This window comes from Mya arenaria, chromosome 4 (genome assembly GCF_026914265.1).
Source record: "Mya arenaria isolate MELC-2E11 chromosome 4, ASM2691426v1".
Lineage (NCBI taxonomy): Eukaryota > Metazoa > Mollusca > Bivalvia > Myida > Myidae > Mya > Mya arenaria.
Window position 1 is genome coordinate 4,031,386 of NC_069125.1, and position 23,115 is coordinate 4,054,500.

At 34.3% G+C, this 23,115-nt stretch overlaps 1 protein-coding gene across 4 annotated transcripts; it reads right to left on the reverse strand.

Annotated features, from left to right (window-relative positions):
• Positions 1–65: 65 nt before the first annotated feature.
• LOC128230602 (uncharacterized) lies at positions 66–16,320 on the reverse strand. Of its 4 annotated transcripts, none has more exons than XM_052943018.1 (6): positions 16,192–16,320; positions 15,856–15,917; positions 9,289–9,675; positions 8,784–8,852; positions 4,790–4,901; positions 66–4,385 (listed from the first exon to the last, which is right to left on the reverse strand). In XM_052943018.1, exon 6 carries the CDS (start codon positions 4,054–4,056, stop codon positions 1,246–1,248), a length of 2,811 nt encoding a protein of 936 aa, XP_052798978.1. In that variant the 5' UTR covers positions 4,057–4,385; positions 4,790–4,901; positions 8,784–8,852; positions 9,289–9,675; positions 15,856–15,917; positions 16,192–16,320; the 3' UTR covers positions 66–1,245. The 4 variants fall into 4 exon arrangements, with proteins under 4 accessions (XP_052798978.1, XP_052798975.1, XP_052798977.1 ...); XM_052943015.1 differs by having other exon boundaries at positions 9,073–9,675; XM_052943017.1 differs by having other exon boundaries at positions 9,060–9,675.
• Positions 16,321–23,115: the final 6,795 nt, after the last annotated feature.

Below are 23,115 nucleotides of genomic sequence, written 5' to 3' on the forward strand. Positions count from 1 at the left end.
ACACCGAGAGTAAATAGCTTTTCTGCTTGTGCGACGAAACAGAGGAAAGGGTACTAAAACAATACTGTTCAGTTGCACAAATATTATTCTCAAAAATGTTTTAAATTCAGAAAGATGATACATATGTAAACAGCGATTATCTGTAAAACATGTATTATAAAAACAAAATTCTTTATACAATAGTAAAAACTGAAGTTTAATTTCTAAATTAATATCTTTTACTAATTTTAACTCACAACTAATAATATAATTCTAATTAAAATACAAAACAACAAAGAGCGATCGCCAACGCTCGTCAGTTGTTGTTTTTAGTCGAACATAGGGCATACCTTCACAATTATTCAAGTAAACGTCACGAGCCTTGCTAAACTTGTGAACCTTGTCTGCGTGCAAGTTATAGTTTTTCATCCATTTTTCAAAATAAGACTGGAAGGATCAAAGCTAAGAGTTATGGGCTTTGCTGCTCATGTGTATTCTGCCCAAGTTACATTGGCAAACTGTTTCATGTGTATATCGCGTGCTTGTATTCAGACAATAAGAAATTATCAAGGAACATTGATTGACAATAAATAATGGCAGAGTTATGGGCCTTGCTACTTGTTTACGAACATATAACATGTGTACAAAACGTAATGTGAATACCTCGAACGTTTATTAAATTACGGCAAAATTAATTATTGCCTCAATTCAAACTATCAAGGGGCACATTTATTAAAGCCAGAGTTATGGACCGTGCTCAAAATGTGAACCGTGAACATGTGTACAACCTTTATGTTAATATCTGGAAGTATGTTTTAGTTATAGCTAAGTTAAAACCGACGACACCAAGACAATGACAATAACTCGACTGTTTTCTTAAAACAACCAAGAGTAGCTTATATTGGTGTATAATTCGTAATATAGATTTTCCTTAGACATGTAAAATGTGCTCAATGTTTATTGAGAGTTGGGGGCAAATGTTACCATTAAAACTGTTTCAGGAAACAGGTACGTTTTAATTCTCGACTTAAAAAGTGAATCAGTAGGAAAACTAACCAGAAAACACCAATATATTACTTGTGCATGAGGTATTCGGATATCAGTCGTGTCACAGCCAATGTCAAATGATAAACATAAATTGTACAACAAAGCTATCTGCGTATGCAAAATTAATGCTTATACAGAAAGGTTGACATATTAGAAAACTAATCTTCAATGTGGTAATATCCTTTAACTAAAAGTCATCATCATCATCATCATCATCAATCAATAATAATCATCATCATCATACTCATCATCATCTTCATCATCATCTCCATCATCATCATCATCGGGAAAATCATCTTCATCAATATCAAAATTATCATCATCATCATTATCATCATCATCAAAATCAACATCATCATCTTCATCATCACCAAAAGGGAAATCACCTTCATAATGATCAAAAATATCATGATCATCTTCCTCATCCAAATCAACATCATCATCATCATCATCATCATCAATGCTCCGCCTTTTGGCATGTCTATGTAGAACTGTTTTCGAAGATTTTGCCGATATACCAGCTCCGTTATTATCATAATCATCATTATCATCATCATCGCTAATCGCGCCAAAGACAGTTGTTATACTTTGCCTCAGTAACTTGATATCTCTTTCATCAGTCTCTTGCAACGTCGCGATGTCCGTTATAAAAACGTTTCTCCTATTGGGCATATTTTTCACTCGTTCAAAAATCGTTGGGTCTTTCTCAAGCAAAAGCTTCTCAATAAGACGTCGCCTTAAATGCTCCTGGTGACTTTGGTTTCCATGTTTTCGTCTTAAAATATGGAAGACCGTATCGCCCCTTTTTGTAACCATAAACGGATCTGCATCGCATTGATTCAGCAACATTAACGCGGTATCTACATCGGCTTTTTCGCATGCAACATGCAGTGGTGTTCTGCCGAAATGATCAACTGCGTTCACATTTACTTCAGCAACAAGTTTTGCTACCACTTTGATATTTCCTTTATGGATTGCGGCGTGTAATGGTGTGTATCCTTGTTTTTCAGCAATTGCTTTGTCCGAATATTGCAACAACATGCGCGTCGCAGTTTTCTTGTTGGTCATAATTGCAAAGAACAGTGGGGTCCGTCCAAAGAAATCTTTCACATTTGGATTCGCCCTCTCGTCAATTAGCATCTGGATCAGCTTCCGGTTGTTTTTCCAAACTGCGACATGAAACAGTGACATGCCCTTGATGAAAGATTTCTTGCCATAAGATGCAATCCTAAGACTATCCTGAGTTTTGTCATGATTCAAGAGGACCCTGACTGTTTCACAATGACCCCTAATCGCTGCAAGAAATATCGGAAAATGCCCGCAATGGTCTTTGATCCTTATGTTGACATCTTTGCACTTTAAAAATGTTTCGACGACCTCTGTCATTCCCAGGTCAGCAGCGATATGTAGGGGTGACCTTTTCAATTTCCCACCTTTTTCGTTCACAGGGGCCTTATGATCAATAAGAAGCTGGATGATATCGGTGTGTTTATGAATAACTGCCCTGTGCAATGCTGTGAGTTTCTTATCATTTTTCACCTTTGTGTCAGCTCCATGTTCCAATAGACATTTAACTGCACTGACGAAACCCTTGCTTGCTGCCACTATCAAAGGATAATTTCCGTTTACAGAGTTGCCTTTGTCATTTATGTCAATTCCCTTGAAATCCACAATTGTGTCGAGAACATTTTCAGATTCATTCTTTCTCTTCGTGTGCATTGCCACATAAATCGTATCGCCTGACACTTTGGCTCCATGGCTCAGTAGCAATTTCATCATTTCAGTATCCCCCGAGTGTGTTGCCAGCAGAAGTGGGTCGATTTGGTCCTTTGGGAAAACCTCTTGCTCTATCAACTCTCTCGCCAATACACGTAGCCCTCCGTACAGAGTGTATCCTGGAAGGAACATGACCATTTCTTTCATTTTGATTCCATAGTCAAGAAAGTACCCTGTCATTTTAATCACAGGAACGGTGAAGAGATCTTTATCAAGCTGGGGTTTTTTAATATACTCGATGAACTTCTTGACAAAAATTTCGTCTTTAAACGCATTGTGTTTCAGAATTCCAAAGTCAATGTCACTGATCACATCAACGGTATTGGAGCGTCGACCTTTACGCTGAAGCTGCTGAAATTCGTGTGTTGAAGATTCTTTTGCCACAAAATTGCAGTTCTTGCGGCCAATCATTTGTGCGAACCTTTCACAGAGATCTCCATGATAACATTCTGGTATAAACACCCGAAGTTCATCGTTATTCTGTACGACTGTTACACGTTCCATCAAGAAATCCCGGGGACAAAGCGCAAGACATTGAAGGATGTTGTGACTTCCAAGGACTACTCCTACTATGTCCCCGTTTACGGTGTGACTGAATGTATATTCCCCAGAATGTTCGATCAACAGCAAAAGGTCCTGAACATGGCTTTTCAGGGAAGATTTTAACGTTTCCAAAAAATCGTTACTAATTGGAATTCCGAAACTATCAGCCACATGTTTTATGTGATCTGAGACCTTTAATGCATTTAGCAAATCTCGCTCTTTTATTCTCATGTTTTGCTCGGCCCAAACTGCCACCAATGCTAAGGACTTGTGGAATTGTTTTTCGTCTCCCCCTTTGAACAACTGATCAACAAACGCTTTAAAGTGTTTTTCCGGTTTACTAAAGAAATCAGAACCCAATCTGATCAACTCTTCGCTTCGTACAAACAATGTCGCACACTGGGGAAAGCCAAAGACAAGATCTTTAGTTTTTCCTTCTTCCACCACTCCTTCTGCTTTTCGGACACAATCGTCATACATGATACCATTATCTTCCATCATATTCTCAGAATCATTTTTCTTTGCTCTGGACTCCAAAATGTCTTTCTTTTCTTTGAACGTCAAAAACTTTGATGAAGACAAAAGCAACACATTTCCATATTTCTCATTAAATATTGTTAATTTGTCCATTTCTGCGAGGGCTTCCTCTTTAATGTAATGTCTAGTGGTAATAATTATTTTCAAACCTTCCCATTTGGCCGCTAGTATCATTAACGGAATAACCGGTTTCCAATCATGTACAAGCTTTTGATTCAGCGCTCCTTCTCCGAAAATGTCATCCACGATTACTGTTGTAAACAGTTTTAAAGACCAGTCAACTTCATCCCAATCTCTGGCTCAATTTAATCTCACGCAGTTCTCTGGCTTTGTATCATTCGCAAGAGCCAGCCTTGCTGCCATGGCAGTCTTACCCTCCCCGGGATGGCCAGTCAGAACGATGATTCGTTTTTTATCAAGCAATTTTTTGGCTTTTTTAAAGCGGGAAGTTGCCACATAAAATTCATCATTACATATCTCCTTCAGGAACCAAAGTGTTTGTTCTGTTTAACGAAATAATAAATGGTAAACACTAATTTGATTGAAAACAAATAAGGTAGAAATGTCTTTAATATTAAAAAGCCAATATCGTACACTTTGACTCAACGAACGCATTATTTCTTTTATAATGTATTTAGGGCTCACCCGAAGGTGTACGTAATCTTATACATTTAATTACATCCATCTAATGTTTCAAGCCCTCGCGATACTTATTTAATATATATAATCGTATTCTTAACATTTTATTTATCATTTACTGTCGTGTGTCAAACATTTCAGTTTAATTTTTGAAATAAAAAATACTAGTTTAGTACTTCGTGCAATTTTATTTTATTTTATGATTATGGAAGTACCGTGTGCACATACGATAAATATGCATCACATACACTAATGATTAGGATCATACCTCGGAGATTATTCATCTTAATTGTAACCAGGTCAAGGGATTTTGTCTTCAGTTCTTCTATTTCAGTTTTCCAGTTATTCTGGCCGCAGGACTGCCCAACCTTTACCATAGCCTTTAAAACATATTGTTAAGTTAACAAAAATACAAAGTAAACATCAAGGACAAGCCCAGTAGCCAAAGTTATACATGGGCCCTGTTTATAAACATTAATATAGACCAAAGGGAAATACACTACACAAATACACAATACAAGATGGCCATAATCACCTCACCTCAATAGAATATTTCTAACATGTACTTTTGTTACATAATAATGTTTTAATATTAACATTTTTGTATGCTTTTGATATATATATTTTTTTTATTAATAACATGCGTTAAAACACGGCATTAGCCATGGCTGTTTATGAGAAGACGATTTCATTAGTTTATAAAAAACAAATGGCCCCTAGGGAGAGCAAATTTCGACACCAGGTTTACCATTTAGACGGACTTGGTGGAGGATCACCTGACAATGCAATACAAAAACTGTCCTAGCTCTAGTCATTGTGGGTTATGAGAAGAAGATATTTCTATGTGCATAAAGCGAGCCCAGTTTGAAACCCACGGTGAACATTTAAACAAAAGGGGTAGAGGACAACTTGGCAATACGTTATACAAACTATCTAAACTTAAGCCATTGCGGTTTAAGGAAAGGTCGTCAAAATATCATTAGATTTGTGGGCAATCATTTACAATGTGCCGGAACCCTTTAGAAAGTTAAAAAGGGACCAATGTCATTATGTTTCTATCAGCGAAATAAGTCGGCAAAGTTGTTTCTCAGAAGATGCAATAAAAGGGCAAACATGTTCACGAGTGGCAGCGTACGATAAGCGTAGGGTAATCACAATAGCTAACCTCTACACTCTCATTTTAAATAGTAATTGTATGATATGTGTAGTTCAATATGGCCTTACATACCTGGTCCAAAAAAATGGTAACAAAACTCTTTTTTAAAGGATCAGTGAAAAAGTTGGCTAAAAGGACCAAACATAAAACGTTTCAGAATTTTATTTTGAGTTTCAATATGAATTAAGGAGTTGAGAACATTTTACAAAAAATAAGAATTGGCTCAAAAGGCAATTGAAAATCATGGGAAAGGCGCCCAAGGATACCCTATCAATAAAGTTATAAGCTTTGTGGTGACTGCTTCTTTTTTAAGAAAAATGTTTAATATTTACCAGCAAAAGAATCTATTTCTCTATTTTTCGCTATTTTATTAGCTATCATTTTTATTTGAAAGATCTACAAGAAACCACAATGCATGATTGACTGGGAAGTACAGAGCAGTTTGACAGAAACCCATCTCTATTTTTTGGACAGCCTTTTCCGAAAAAATGCAAACCTTTTTCAGCCAAAATCTTATAAAATCTTCGTTCATAGAACGTGCTTAGCTTCTTATAACCCCAACACATGTTATAAAGATTGCATTTTTACTTTTGAAAAAGATTGTTTCTCAAAACTAGAATAAACATGAAACATTTTTATTGTTGGCTTAAATCACCAACTTTTCATCGTGGAAGGCCTTTAAATACAAACTCACTAAATGAAATTATATTTTCAGATAGAATGAAGGAACCTTTAGAGGCAAAGGTATATCTTCAGTTACATTCAGACAGCGCGATATAAAAGTCATAGGCGAACGTTAGAGAGCACATAGGCCCAATTAGTGTATTTATAATATTAAGTTGTTTGAAATGATGAAGTATACGCACACCAAGCACAGGCCGTCAGGTTGATGTCGGAAAAACGTCGGGTTCCGGCGATGGATGATCGTCGTGATTACAATGCGCGTGTGTTTTTATTTATATGGCAATAAAACCAAGAGTTCTGGAGCTGAGTAGTGCAAATTAATTTTGGGTCAGAACGAGCGCATATATTTTTCTATACATTCGATAACCCTATTTACATACGCATTAGACCGATACAATTAGTTAATTAGTTAAAATTACTTATTTAAAACACTGAACGTTATAAAGCGGGATACAACGTTCCTGGATTTATACCAGTACTGAGTACTCCAAATTTCGTTTTATTACCAATGCCAAGCGTAAGGCAAGAGAGCAACTGGTAGCAATGTTCATCACTGGAGCTTTCACCGGCATGGTTCATTCCCACAGACGCCGCCTTGAGCAAAATGTGACACAAATGACATGTGCATCATACAAATGCTGACCAATATTCATACGCAGTTTCATGAGTGTATAAAGGTTAAGTGCTACGTCATGCGGCACAGCGTTATTCAGACCATGTTTCACTAATAAAAGACCGTAACCCTTTCCCTAAATACTTCATGAGTGCAGGAGCGCAATACTTCTCGCACTTAATGCTATTATTCAGGACATTTTTTATTAATTGAAGGGTCAAAAATAACTGTGAAATGCCACATAAATTTCTGGTGAACGTGCAATACTTTGGAGCTAAAATTGTAATGGCGGGACGTGAGGAGACATATGCAACTCTTACAAAGTTGCGTGATTGCACAATAATGCTGACTTATTTCTCGTTAATTAACTAATAGCGCTGTGGTAATTTGTCATGCTATGTCTAACGGTATGCATCGCCCTAAGGGTATAAAACGGGATTTCGCATGTTGCCTATTGCCGTCGTTGAAGCATATATGGGGGTATAATAATATAATGGAACGGGCAGGGACTTGTCAAGAAACCACACAATTGAACGACGTTTAATAAAATATTGAATATCAAAAAATATGTTTATTTAGAGAAAATAGAGGAAATTGTAAGATTCATCATAAAAAAACTTGAAAGATCCGTATGAATTGCAGGAATGTTGCCAACTAACCCACTTTTTTGATTAAGTTGTATACAAAATAAGCTGAGCTGTATTTTCTTACCAACAGGAATATAACAAAATTATATTTCACAAAACAAAAATAGATAATTGTTATATTTAACCGGAAACAATGCAAAATATGTGATGAAATATAGTAATAATTATATCTTATTTTTCATAAAATATTAGATAATAATTACTACATAAGTTTATATCATATTTGTTATAGCTTCACCGCGGAATTCATATACATCGTTTTCGAACTATACGTTATATACTACTCGTTATAACTTAGTCACATTTGCTCTACGGCGGCCGTAGGCCCCGAAAATCGAGAGATACTTGCGGTGGCCGCAGGGTAACTGGAGGGTGTATCCCTATAATTCAAACGCCATAGGGGTCGCCGTAGGATTAAAGCGCGGGATTATATTATTTTCATTTCTAAGCTCGCCGTAGCAAACGACATGCCGAAGCCATGCCGTAAAGCGATTCCACGGTCGTACGGTCGTCGTATGTTCCTCCTGCGACCGCCCTGCGGGCGCCTTGTTGCTACCTAGCATCTACAATGGAATATGTCAAAGTTCTTCGGCCGCCGCAGAGACGCCATAAGGCGACCGTATGTCATCCCTACAAAGGCCATAAAGCAGCAGCATGTTTTCTGTCTTTACAAATTTAAAATACGCTGTGCGGCTACCCTAACATTTGTGACTGCTACAGTTTGTGACCGTAGGAATACTGCGGCGGCCGCATACTTGCTATAGGCCGTAGAAATGTCCGACCCTATGGCCGTCGTGGCATATATGACTGAGGCATAAAGGACATGTGTGTTCAATGCTGCCATATTCAATAATTCATCGAAATCAAAAAATATATTTTGTGTCTAAAAGACAAAAAACTTTTTAAAAAAATCGTCTTAACACGAATATAATCGACGTTGCCACCTACTACAACATCGGTATGACATCGGTCAAGGACGTCGACTAAACGTTGGATTTTTGCGATATCCTAACGTCAGTTCATTGCCATGAATATACGGTTACAACCGAAATTAGTCGGAGTTTTGATCGTTCTGACGTCGAACTGGTGGCGTGTGCCTGCTGGGAAGGGTATATTTTTATGTCATTTTTAGATGAAAGGATTTCTTTATACTACTACTTACGTCTTCGAGTATATTCCAACCATCTTCAAACTCCTTTTGCGTTAAGTGTGCGACGTGTGCATGGCATATCTGAAAGAGAGAGATAAAAAGATAAAAATGAAAATAAAGGTGTAACGCCGATAAACACGTGACGATATATACTATATGATGTTCGTATTTACACTCGTATGGTGTACGCAACAAACCAATGATGTGTTAGCACAATACGCACACTTATATATGCATAAGAAGTTTTAGTATTGCAGTTCAGAATAATTATTCCCCTAAATTACTTACATTGATTCATTACCTTGGTTTAATAGTATAAAACTGAATAACATTTCCGCACAGGTTATCGTTTGCACATGAGAGCAATTCAAAAGTCATAATTAGATAAACCTTGACAAATCAAAAAGAAAATTTGACTAATTTAAACCAACGAATTAGCAAGTTTTATGTGAGTGGATGTTGCAGGGTTTTTTTCATGAACGTTACCAGTGTTTACATATAGTGTTAACATAATAACTTGTTTCGAATGTTTCTTATCCGCACAAGGCTTGCAATATCTTGTCGCATGGTGTTTGTTATCTTGTTGTTATCCTTTTCTTTCCATATGGGATGTTTTGGATCCAAATTACAGACACTTCTAAGAAGTAAAACTAAAAGAGTGATGTCAAATTTTCCAGAGTCTGGGTTTTGATTAAGCAGAGTGTATTGTTTATTTGAAAGTTTGCGTCTTTTCTTCAACTGTTGTAATATGTGTTTGTGTGCTTTCAGTTTGAGATGATTCGCAAGGTTAGCAGGAGGGACGATGGAGTCAAATTTTGCTCGCAAAACTTCGCATGCTTTCATCACCAGCAGGTGTAGACGAAGAAAATACTTTTCATTCTGGTTTTCCACCACAGGCTCCATGCTGGAACACAACAAAATTAATAAGCATTTCGAGTGATTATATTTGAAAATTAATCAGCATGGTAGGGCAATGCCGTTGTTAATACCTGCCATAGAGCAATCCATCACAGCCCCCATCTTTAAAAGAGTGACGTTTACATAATCACACATGTATAACCTCGAATATCTTATTATTGGATATACAATTGAATGCAAACCGCATACAATTATCAACTTTATTCTGTCTCAAACTTTTTTCCTTTCTAGAGGAGGACAGTAATATGAATAATATATTCAAGAAATATTACATACCACTGAGTGTCATATGATATAATAAGAATCGGCCAGTCACTCCCCGAAGGTGTATATGGACCGAGGCGTTAGCCGAGATCCATTCACCTTCGGGGGCTGACTGGCCGGTCCTTATAATGCCATATGGCCCGCAGTGGTGTGTTATATTTCTTATATTATACCGAACACTTGTTTTACCATTTAATAATTTTAAAGCGCCTTCGATGTGTTTTATTGAACAAATCTAATAATAATTACTTGGGAAAAAATGTCGTTGTGAAAATTGCAAGCAGCACTCACCAGTTGTATGAAATCAGCGGTCCATATTATATGACGTCAGCGGTCCATATTATATTTTTGACGAGGTCCGGGCCGCCCAAAAACCGCTGACGTCATAAGAACTGGATTTTTTTTTTAAATGCATTGATATACCGACCGATCAACTTTATATACATAAAGAAGGGACACATTTATGTAAGGTATAATATTTAACGTAAGCGTCGATCAAAATAACGTTTGCTGACGGCTTCAGATAATTGTTTCACAAATCGAATGCTTAGACGGAGCAAACGGTATAACATGGATTTGTATGTAAAGGTAATAGTGATAACGGTTTTAAACTTCTTTAATGTCATTCTTAGAAAAATGGAGTGTTATCAATGAAATAACAGCCCGGAAATTATCAATGTCATTTTCTCTGCAAAGTAAGGAGTGAAAATATTAACATAAGGGACTACTTTTGAAATTAATTGAAGTTTTTTCCCTTCAATAAAAACTGAATACGTCAACTTTGAACCTTTAAATTATGTCAAAACAATAGCATGATCCTTGAAAAAGATTGCGTATGTTTGAAAAAAAGTTTTTTATGTAAATACAGCGTACTTTTTATCAAGGAAATGGCAATTTCATTTTTTCAAACGTTCTTTTAAGCTGAAAGATCGAACATTTGCTTCCGTACAATACATTCTAGACGTAAACAAATGTTCAAACATAAATTCAATGTTCGGTATAATAGCATGTATTAAATAATTTTCTATTTTATCGTTTTCTGACTTTTAATACAAACTTCCCCAGCTATTCATACAGCAATTGGTGGATAAATTAAAATTATCACCTCACATCAATCGTCATGTCACAGACGAAGCGTATCTACAAGCAAATCTCTAAAAGTGAGGGTTCACGTGCCATTAAGCCATTTATTTCAACAAATTTTAAACCTAAACTATTTTTAATCAATATTTGTTTTGTTAACGCTTTCGACCTCAGCAAATGAAGACCACTGTAATAAGGTCAATGTAGTAATGCCCTCTTCAATTTAAAAATGGTTCGTAACATTTGTTGATTTCAGTTTAAGATAGTTCAGTATTACACTCTAGCTCATGGAAAAAATATTTTTTCCATATCGATTTGCCACTCGTGAAAACAAGATCTGTGACTAAATCCAAAAACTTATAATTCGTAAAATGTTATTATAAAACCCCAAATCTGAACGATACCATTTTAAAGCATTTTATTGCAAACCACTGCTTGGTGCAAACTGACACTTACAAGAATTAACGATGCTATTTCAGATTGATGTATTTAGTATGAAAACATGTTGCTTTTTTTAAAAAAAGTTCCTGCATGATGGATGTTACTTCGCAATTATTATTTTGTGAATACATATTTTTCTCTGTAGTAAATATCTCATATCAAAATAACACATAACATATAGCTCCACTAATTTCTAAGCTGAGTAATGGTATTATTTGCACAAATAAAAAACATTATCATTTGACTTCATAGGGTTGCGCCGTCTTGTTCCACCACACATATTTAAATTTTAAGCCACGGAGAATCAATGTACCTGAATTGTAATTGTTCACGTTTAGATAACATATTCCGAAGATTGCTGTGATGTATATAGATATAGTCACTACATCTAGTAAACGTTTTATGTACACTGTCTCCGTATTTTAGTTGTTATACAGATAAAGGAATTCACAGCCCACTACTAAATAAACTTATTTTAACATTTATTTTTTAAAGACTTTCTTGTTCAAACTTTAGGTTATATGATAATTATTCTCATTACTCTTTGTCATGGTAACTCATACGTTGTTACAATGTTACTTTTAAATGTTCTGTCACTGTTTGATGGCATGTATGTAATATAGTTTGCATATGATTTAAGACAATTAAATGATTGCCATCAGATAATGTCATAAAGGAAAACAATGACGTCACCATTATCTAAAAGCTAGGCAGTATGCTTTATTATAGCTGTTGTTATGAACTGTTGACATGTATAAATACAAACAAAACACTGTTTATAGAATATATTTTATCATTATCGAAGGAATATGATCATGCCTCATTTATCTGTCGCGATTAAAAGATTGGATGCTGCCGTGATTGTGAACGTCATTTGATATGAAATGTCATGGCAGCCAATGTCATTTTCTTAGTTTATTTTTTCATAGAAAGCACATGACCCCACCCCTTCTCCCTTTATTGGCTAAACCTATGGGTTCGAATAGGTACGTTTAGAATATGTTTGGTTTTCATAGTCTGCATTCGCACATATGTATATTCTGGTCGTAGATTTTTATTTGTCCATATAAAATAAAGGGAAATTGTAATGGTTACATTCGAATGTTTCTCCCTTAAATATTCCAAAACTATTGAAGACTAACATTAGTTGTTATCTGAAATCATGAACCAAACTGAACTTAATTATATCCCATTCATCATTTAAACCTGATCTTAGAGATTGAGAGATAAAACCTTTTCTACCAGGACGTACTCTTCTTATCGCTTGGTTGACAATATGATCAGTATAGTATTTCGTTCTTCGCCAAATAAGGCTTATTATGCACATTTGTGTGATTTGTTTAATGCCTTTCTACCCCGGATTATTTTTATTTGAAGAAGTACACCGGGTCGTTTAACTCAGAGTGACACTCATATTCAAAATCAATACATACACATGTATAACAAAGAAACATTTTGAGAGATTAATCTTTAACTTCTTACTTACGAATGCATTTAAGTAAAAATATTAATAACCGATAACAAGATTCTTACCGTGTATTTGATAGTTGTAAACGCAAAATGTTTAATGATAAGTGAGAGCTAAAAGATTTGGTGCGATCTACTATCATCTCATAAGGTAGAAATACCGTGTTTTCTGCACCTTTCTTTCAAATTAAAGTCGTTATGCTTCATAAGACCCATTGTTTTCGACATTAATTCATCCATTTTGGTATACGTATTTAAACAATTGTATTAATTGTATAGGGAGTAAGAGTGTATCTTTAAGCATTGAGAACAAAACAACTCGAACATGATTGTGGTAAGAACAAATCAGTTTCTATCCAAATTCATCACAAGCCTACCAAACTTATTTAACTACAATTGACAAAATTCAAAATGGGTTCTGTTTAGAAAAGAAATGTATGGATATCTTATCTAACTTGATCATCATAAAGACCAATTTGTGCCTTCCATACCACAGAGCGACTTTACCAAGGCCAGTCAGTTCTCAATATAATTATGTTTGAGTGGCGCTTTATAAGCCGATCCAATGTCCTAATATTCGACACTAATTTTAAAAACTACTTTAACATAATCATTCAAATTGAACGTGAATGAACTATCATTAAAACAAATCAAATGTCCATATACAGAAATGGGCTTTCAAATAATAAACATCTAACAAATAATACCAGTATGTCTCTCAAAACTGTTATTTATTTGTTTATCTTTTTTATTCATACAAGCATTTTTAAACAAAAAAGCATAACAATTCAATGTCGAAAATAATGGGGGGGGGGGGTAATCACAAACTCTACAACATGTTTCGAAAAATAGTAAGTGTATATTGTATATTTACCATGTTTCTGTATTGATATTGTTTGGTTGATAAGTAAATAAAATTCGACACTCCATCTTACATAGTGCAAGACATACCAGGCAGCAAATCTACTTAAGCTTGTCCACTGCCACCCAATCATATTGTTGCAAGATCATTCATTGTCCAACAAATTTAAATTTCAGCATATTCCCGGCCTTTGCAACTCCAGTACCCAAATAACAACATTTGAGCATCAGTTACGCCCATATTGTGTCCGAATATGCCACAAGGAGCGCTGTGAGGGCAAACGTGAAGCTCATTAAATCCAAATGTGGCTACAGTTCAGCCCATGTGATGTAAAACTCACCAGACATCTGCTCTATTTGAGCTACAAACAAGTCCATCCGTGACACAAATGACACTATCCAACTACGGTTTTTTCTCTTTAAAACAGATGTAGTCAACTATATGCACAAATATCCTGAGCAATGCTAAAGCCAAGACGATTAGGTTCATCTTAGGATCACACATATGTATCACACAGGGACTCTGCTAAAGCCAATAGAGTGTCTGATATACTTTTCATGACAACATGTAATGTAATCTAGCGTCAAAGACAACATCAAAGCCCTTTATATCTAAGGCAATCCAATAACTTTTAAACATAATTTTGTGTTAAACAAGAACTACATTCAACCACATCATAATTTAAATGTATCCGTTATTCTACCTTAAAAGCTCATTCAGACCAAAGAAACCCAAGCAGGGCTTCGACTAAGAGCCTTTAATTAAGCCATTTTTGTGCCAATATTCGCATTCTATACCATCTAGGTGGAATATGCCTATGTCCCTGTCTGCAATACAGCCTGACTGGGGAAACAGCCAGTCATTTAGTGCGAAATATAATCGAGATGACAGTATGACTACAGCTAGCTACAGCTGTGCCAATCTTACTATACATGTATGAGGGCTTAACCCGAGCAAGTAAAGTGTTATATAAATCTTATTATAGCAGTAATTATACATCAACGTTAAAGCTTGTTTAGGGTCAAGCAAATCCAAGATGGACAAAGTAAGGGACAATGAATTGTCTAATAAAAGACAACAACATTGTATCTAACAGGCCGAAAAACAATTTTCTTTACTAGCAGGTGATCGGTAATGTCCACATTTAGTGAAACTGTGTGTAGTAAAATCATCGTTCTATAGATTTATATATATATATTTTACCATTGAAGACTTGAACTTTGATAGCCATAGTAAGGATTCTGTGAACGAGATCTATTAAGTATCAAGATTATTGGTTTCTACACAAATTTGAAGTCAATATGTTGGATAGTTGATGTTCAGCTGTATCCTGTTGTTAGCACCCTGTACTAGCATGACACTCAGATGTTTAAAAAAATATGAATAATATAATAATAATTTAATAAAAAAAAGCATCTTAACATGAAATCAACTATGATCTGTCATTTTGCATTATCTAACAAATGTAAAACATGGAATATTAAAACCTTGTAAACGCCGACAATAGGCATTGGGGTATACTTTGAATTTTTACCTTGAAGTGATCTTGACCATGACCTTAAATAGGCCAGTGTTGCATGCTTACTTGAAGTATGAAATGAATTTGATACTTCCTTGTGTGGACATAAGTATTTCAAAAAGCATTTTTAAATTTTTCTACCGCCTTGGCATGTTAAGATGTGAAATCTACTTGTTAACAACACATCAGATAACTCTTTGCTGGATTTTTTGTCCAAGATTATAGTCCAACCAAGTGACTTGATTTCCAATATATAGAAGATCAATCAATTAGACAAATTCCTGTGGTTAGAGCTTTTAACGTTTAAGGAGTATGTTTTATTGACTTTGCAAGATCGTTCTCATAAAATCAATACTAAATTTCAATAAAATTAAATCTGATACAAAAAATCACTTAATTCAACAGTGACACAGCTATATAATGAATGTTATATGCATGAAATAACATTAACTGATGATTGCCAGCAATTTTAAATTGCATGTTAACCATCGTACACGTATTAAATATCTTAGTATTTTGTAAACACATACATGTATAGGGGAGGATCTGTGTACTCTTTCCATGTACCGTCAAACCTGCTTCACTGGCCAACCTAACGAAATAACAGTTTTAGCTCATATAAACGTTGTATAGAAATTTTAACCAATAAAACAAATTGAATAAATCAAAACTCAATAAATTCAATAAAAAGGGCATATATATTCATAAGTGTTTTATTTCAAGTCTTGACGAGACTTGTTTTGACTTAGATTTTTAAATTTGTCAACTTCAGAAACATGGCCTTGCTCTGTCTTCTAAAGTTTTTGTAAGTTATAGATTAAAAGTTAAAACTTCTAAGCATATTAGCGAAACCAACATAACCAAACCTTAGTGATTGACATAACTTGCAAGAGAATTCATCATAAATCCATCAAGGTGATATTAACCCGGGATTTTCCGAAAATATCTACTTTCGTTTTAATAAAACGCATGCACTGTATGGTAGTTTGTAGCCTATTTCGTGGGCGATACTATTTCCCGTTCTCCCGCCGTATTATCCAATTCATCCGGTCTCCTAATTCCCGGCCCCTAGCAAGATATTGAAATGACTTATGGCTTATGTGTTGCAGATGTTTGGTAAACAAAATTGACGATCTGATTTGCCTTTAATTTATTACAAAATGAAATGATATATATAAACATAATGAACTTTCATTTACAAAGATGTTAAGGGTTTTTTGTTTGTTTTGTTTTTTGTTGTTTTGTTTTTTTAAAAAGATATGAAGTTTGTAGAAGGCAAGTGTAAGTCGTAAATGAAAATTGTATGTTTTAAAAAATGTTTCAAAGTTGGCTTACTGTTCTTCCTCTTTTCACAGTGTGTAAGAAATCAAGCTATTTTGATAATTGTCGGACAACGTTCTCCTAGTACGCGACAGTTCACTTTGATGTATTGTCCATCAATAAATAGATACTATAAAAAGTTTCCAAGAGTGCATGTTCGACTCATTTCATGAATATCAATTACTGAACTGAAGGAGTGCAGAAATATGTTGTATTATTAATGCACTATAATGAAATTCGTTGTATATTTGTATTAATGTTTTATGCCATAAATTTATCGTAAAATGGCAGAAAGTCAGAAAGGTTGAAAACTCTTGTTATATATGTTATCTGGGAGTAAAATGTATTATTTGTCCCAGATGTTATACATTGCATTTTAGAATAACTGTATTTATTGCTCGGAATAAACATATATTACAAGTGACTCTTCCATTATATAATAATGATGCAGATTATACATCTAATATATGTATATGTATTTTTTTAATTTGCCAATAGGTTATCATTTATATTTTCTATTATTTATTTGAGCCTTTGCCTTATATTGTCTTTATTATAAACCTTAATCTCTTCATGTTGTACTTTAATTTTAGAGAATAAACGCACTGACTTGACGTTTGAACGAACAGTAGCTGTGCGTGTGTGTCAATAAAAAGTGTTAATGCAGTAAGCCACTTAAATTTTGACATATAAATATTACGTTTTAATTCATTGAAGTAAGTACAATAATTATATTTCACAATCGTATACATGTTAAATTTTCAATAATTTACAAAACAGGACTTACTTACATGACACATTGATAGTATTACATATATAAACATGAGGGTAAAACATGACTCTAGTATTTTTGACGTAAACAACTATTAATATTACGATGCGCTAATTCATAATCTGGTTTATATAGTCATCAATAAAGTTTATATAATCATACATAATTTTGATATGTATATTAACCTATTCAAATATAACTGTTTCAGACTTATTTTGTGTCTTAAACAGCTGTATGAGTTGAAATAAATTGGGCCTTTGGACCAACAACGAATCCCACTCCCAGCTTGGTCTAACTTTTAAACTACGTGTCATATCAATTTGTCTTAGCAGACAGACAGAACATATGGTGTAAAGTGATACTTGTTGTCTAATTCATCAGGATCACAATGTCATGTTTGACAATAATGTAAGTTATATAGTTTTAAGTCATATATAGCAGTATGCAGTCTTAAATAATGAAAACATATATGACGGGGGGTCCAACGTGTTTTGCATTGCCGAATATTAAGGGAGGGAATTGTGTGAACGCTTGCTTTTCTCCGATTCTGCATCACACACAAAAATGCATAATACTTCTTCGCCCAACATAAAAGGTGTTTAAACACGGTTTCAAGTCACGCAATTTTCTATTTTCACTTTGTAAACAACTAATCGCTCAGCTTATACATTCAATAACTTTTTGTTAATGCCTCTATAAAGATAGGTTTAAAAACCGAGAGAAGCTTACACGTGTGCCCTCCGACTTTTCTTTGCCATTGCTATAAATATTTGTCTATAAGACGTTGTTTTGAATACAATTAAAGTGGTTTTAAACATAATATTGAAACAATATTTTTTCTGTTATTTATGACTACTCTTTTAGTACATGTGTGTACTTTAATAGTTTATCTTCGCCATAAATTGTCATATTATTATGATAAAATATGATATCATATGATGAAATGTTTTGATACGATTTATTGAAATGCATTATTGCTGAAAATGTATAAATGTGGAACACAAGGGAAATGCTTAGAATTGTTCGAGACATGTATCAAAAGTTAAATCATGTGTAAAAGCATCGTCATCATATTTTGAATACTTAATCTATTTGTTTCTCAACGGTCGGTGTGTTATACATAGTTATGCTGTAGGCTTACAACAAGGGTTACGTCCGCTTTATTGTTTTCCCTATTCGTAGAAGATATTGAGTTCGCAAAGTGATTCAGGATTTCACAGTGATGATATTGTATTCGTTTTACTATTATTATTTGCCGATAAAATGGCTTTTATAGGAAAATCTCCCGATGAAATTCAAACCCATTTGGACAATTTAGCAAATTACTCCAACATTTGGGGATAACACGTAAATACCGACGAAACCAAAAGTATGGCATTTTGTAAGAGACCCAGGTGATTGCCCAAAGAATGATGGACTTATAAAGGCCGTATACAGGATGTTAACGACTTGAACTATTTATGTGTTGTGTTTAATTATACTGTCAATTTTAACCTTAAACTGGATCACTTGATTTGCAAAGCCCTAAAGGCAATGAATGTTTTATTTTTCAGAAGTATAACATAAAACCAAACTATTGTGTCAGTTATTTGACGCATTTGTTGGTTCAATTTAAAATAGTTAGCAGAGGTTTGGGGTACAACAAATGTAAGGAATTAAAAAGAATTCATTTTAACTTTTGTAAAAGACTATTAAGAGTCAATACCAATACTCGCAATGTGACTGTTTATAGCGAATTAGGTAGATACTCGTACATATACTTAAAGATATATGTACGTATGTTGTCATGTTGGTTTAAGGTTGCTACAACTTATTATTTAAAATGTTGATTTACAAGCCAAGTATGAAGGTCGTCGTAATTTGGTGTATTAGTTTTGAAAGATTTTCAATGATTTTGGTTTTAGGTATGTTTATGATGATATTGACAATATTAATGTTAGTACAATTATGACATTCTTCAGATGTAAAATATACGATGCGTTTAAACAAGATTGGTATGGTACAGAAAAAAGCTAAGTGTTAGATATGTATAGACATTTTAAGACATGTCTTGAATACGAAAGTTATCTGGACATTTTACCCGAAAGTTTGCAATTTTTCTTTTGTAGACTACGACTGTCTGTGCACCCACTTCGTATCTAAACCTGTAGATATTGAACCAGAAATAATATTGTACGCAATAAAAGATATTGTCTATCTTCTAATTCCAACGATATTCAAGATGAAATTAATTTCGACTGTGTGTGTGTCCGTCTTTTAATGATAAAAGAATGCTATATATTAAGAGATGCTGTTATATAAGACCGCCTGTATCAAAATATTTGCAATTGCTGCAATCAAATAATAGCACTTATTAAGCTATGTACGTTTGCTAAAGACTCTCTTTAAGTAAAATCCTATTTATTTATTGTAAGAACTTAAATTGCACAAAGTAGTTCATCCTCTGACAGAGATAAATACTAACAATTTTAACATTCAACCAATTTATTGTAACGTATGAACGTTTTGTATATATACTCGTTTGTACTACATTGTTTGTTAGTACGCAGACACGTTGATACTGAAATAAACTGTCTGTCTGTCTGTCTGTTTGTCGGTTATTTAATATGTTATTTTGAATTCTTAACGACTTTAAACAACTGTAATCCTATTATCCCACTCGCCTCTTCTTAATCACGCCCTATAGTTATGATATATGTTTTAAAACCTAGACCAGATGAGACCGAGACGGATGAGACCGGGACCCGAAAAAAGTATCCCTCCTACAATGTGTCAGGTTTCGAGACATCAAATTTTGGCGTACTGTCACCTTGCCATTTATGTACACCGAAGTAGACGATGCTATTTTTTGCACGTATCTTTTAGTTGTTAGCGCTCATTTCGTTTTTGTTTTGTTTTCTGAAGAAAAGTTATGAGTAAGATTGTTGATAATATATCATATGTCAGAAGCGACGTTTTAATTTGTTTCTTTTTTACCCTTTTTCACAATTTACTGTAGATGTGATTTCAACAATGAATCGAAAGATTGAAATTGAAAGTAAATTTCAATATTTAAACAGGATGATTTGGAATCAACGTTCATGTGTTGATGGAAATGTGGAGAGTATAGGATTAACGCTTGGATTAGAAAATGCATCAATGGGTGAGGGTAAACTCCAGAAAAGCTTTAGAATTACGCAAGGACAAAACCGACACACTTGTTAAAAGAATAGCTTGATGAAAAGCAGTGAGTGGCAGCTGAACGCAAAAAATGACACATTAAAGATCGAGAACTGCTTGAACTATAGGAAAAAAGTGCTTAGAATAACAACAATATGTCATTTTGCTTCCTAAATCCATATTCACAAAACAGTGTATTTTATTACATGTAGATATATTAAATATTAATATGCTACGTAAGTATTCTATTAAAGGTGCACATGTACCGAACTTAAAATATGAGAAGCAAACTAGCTCCTTGCAAGTCCTGTGGCCTCACATAAACTTTTACTTTAGGGGTAGATGCATACATACAAACATAAAAACAATACCTTCAGTTAAAAGATTAAGGCGATAATTGAGAAAGTCAAAAGAATGATCCTAATTCGGTATAAATTGAGCAATTGGTTAAAATACTCTCCGTCGACCGCGGATAACAAGCGACCACTTAAACGGGCATTATAAAGGAGGTTTAGAAATAAAAGATTCTCGAGTTGTTTGTTAAGCTGTGTGTTCCATGTCTTTGGCGTTTACTTTATGCCATTAAACGGGGTTTATGTTTTAATTTTGAGCTACTGAGGTTGTTTCTGTAGTGGTTTCATATAAATATCGAGAAATACGTTATATAACAAGAAATATAGATATATACGCGTTTTAACATATTTCGATTGATAAACGATGAATACTTTATATAACATAAAGAAATATTGATTTATACGCATGCGCAGTAACTATGCTATATCTGATTTATAACAGATTTCCGTTTGGAAGTCGTGGAAGTATTAAATGAAACCAATATGCACGAATATTACGATAAGTAAAGACACTTTTTGAACGGCGACAAATGGCGATTAAAGGACAATCTATTCTTAAAAGTTACTTCTAAACTGTAAGTGTTTAAAACAAGACGCAGAAAAGCAGTGAAATAAGCATTTCAACGTCTGTTCAAAAACACATATCAATAAATAAATCTGACATTTATATATTTCAATGTTGCATAATGTATACTGTACATTATAAATATAGATAATTATATAACACTTCTAAATCTGAAACAAGCATTGTGTTTAAATACCGATACAATTTATTCGCCCTGTTCCTGTGTTGGGTAAAGACAACCACTTATTAGCCTGTCTTGATTAATTGAGAATGCTGATATGAAAACATTGTATGTGAATGTTTTTCAAAACATTATCTGTATCGTCCAAATTTATAATAATTCATAGGACTTGTATATACGATACACGTGTGAAAAAACATACGATTCCATAATCACAAAAATAAGTGGTTAACTTGCAAGGCGGTACCTAACAATCCTTGATAAACATACCTAGTGTTTTATATATTGTATGTATGCACTCTGCTGCTTGTGGCGTTTTGTGCTGTTCTTCCATGTTTCTTGTTTGTGATTTCATGTTCTATGTCTTTGGCGTTTACCTACCCAGTGCCATTAAACCGGGTTTATCTTTAAACTGTTTGCTACAGAGCTTGTTGCTGTAGCTTTTTACATAAATATTGCTACCAAGGTACTCATTATAGAAAATCAATTAGCGGCATCTCCCGTAAATGTCTTGATTAATGGTGATTTCAGGCTTCTCAATATTGATTCAACACGAGAATATGTCGTTGATTGAAAAACATCACTGGCACCCAGTGCAACGATATTGCATTGATATGCTTGAGATGTGAAGAGTTATGGCACACGCAAATTGGCGAAGTAGTTATACGTTGGACAAATATATTGATATAAACTTCGAAATAATCATGTATGCTAATGTATCTCGACACTCTAAGAGCCAGATTCTCTAGACACACATCACGGGATTTGATCAGAATGTCTTTGTGCGTCTCCCTGAAATCAAGCTGAGTTTTATCGCGGATCATATCTAGATAAAAAGTATTTAACAAGGTCAACCATGAAAAAACATGTAAACACTCTTTAGGAAAAGCATGTAAATACATCAGTAGCATGAACACTCAATAATCAGCATTAAACACTCAAAAAGCAGCATGTACACACTCTAGAAGCAGCGTGCAAATACCCCAGAAGCTGCATACAAACACTAGAAGCAGCATGATATACTTAAGAAGCAACGCGAACACATGCTAGAAGTAACATGAAATCTCTATACTCAGCATTAAACACTCTAGAAGCAGCATGCAAACACCCTAGAAGCAGCATGCAAACACTCTAGAAGCAGCATGTTAACAATCTAGTATCTTCATGAACATTCTAGTAGCAACATGTAAATACTCTAGAAACAGCATGAAAATACTCTAGAAACAGCATGAAAATACTCTTCAAGTACATGTAGAATGTAAACATTCTTTAAGATGACTGTTAACACTCTAGAAGCTGCATATTCGTAATTAACGTTAAAGTGCTCGATAGTTTGCTATTAAAGCAATCAATGCAACCTAGTTTGTTAACGCAGGATTTTATAGTCAACAATTACAATTTTGATCACAACGAATATAAACAATTTGCTACCAAAGTATT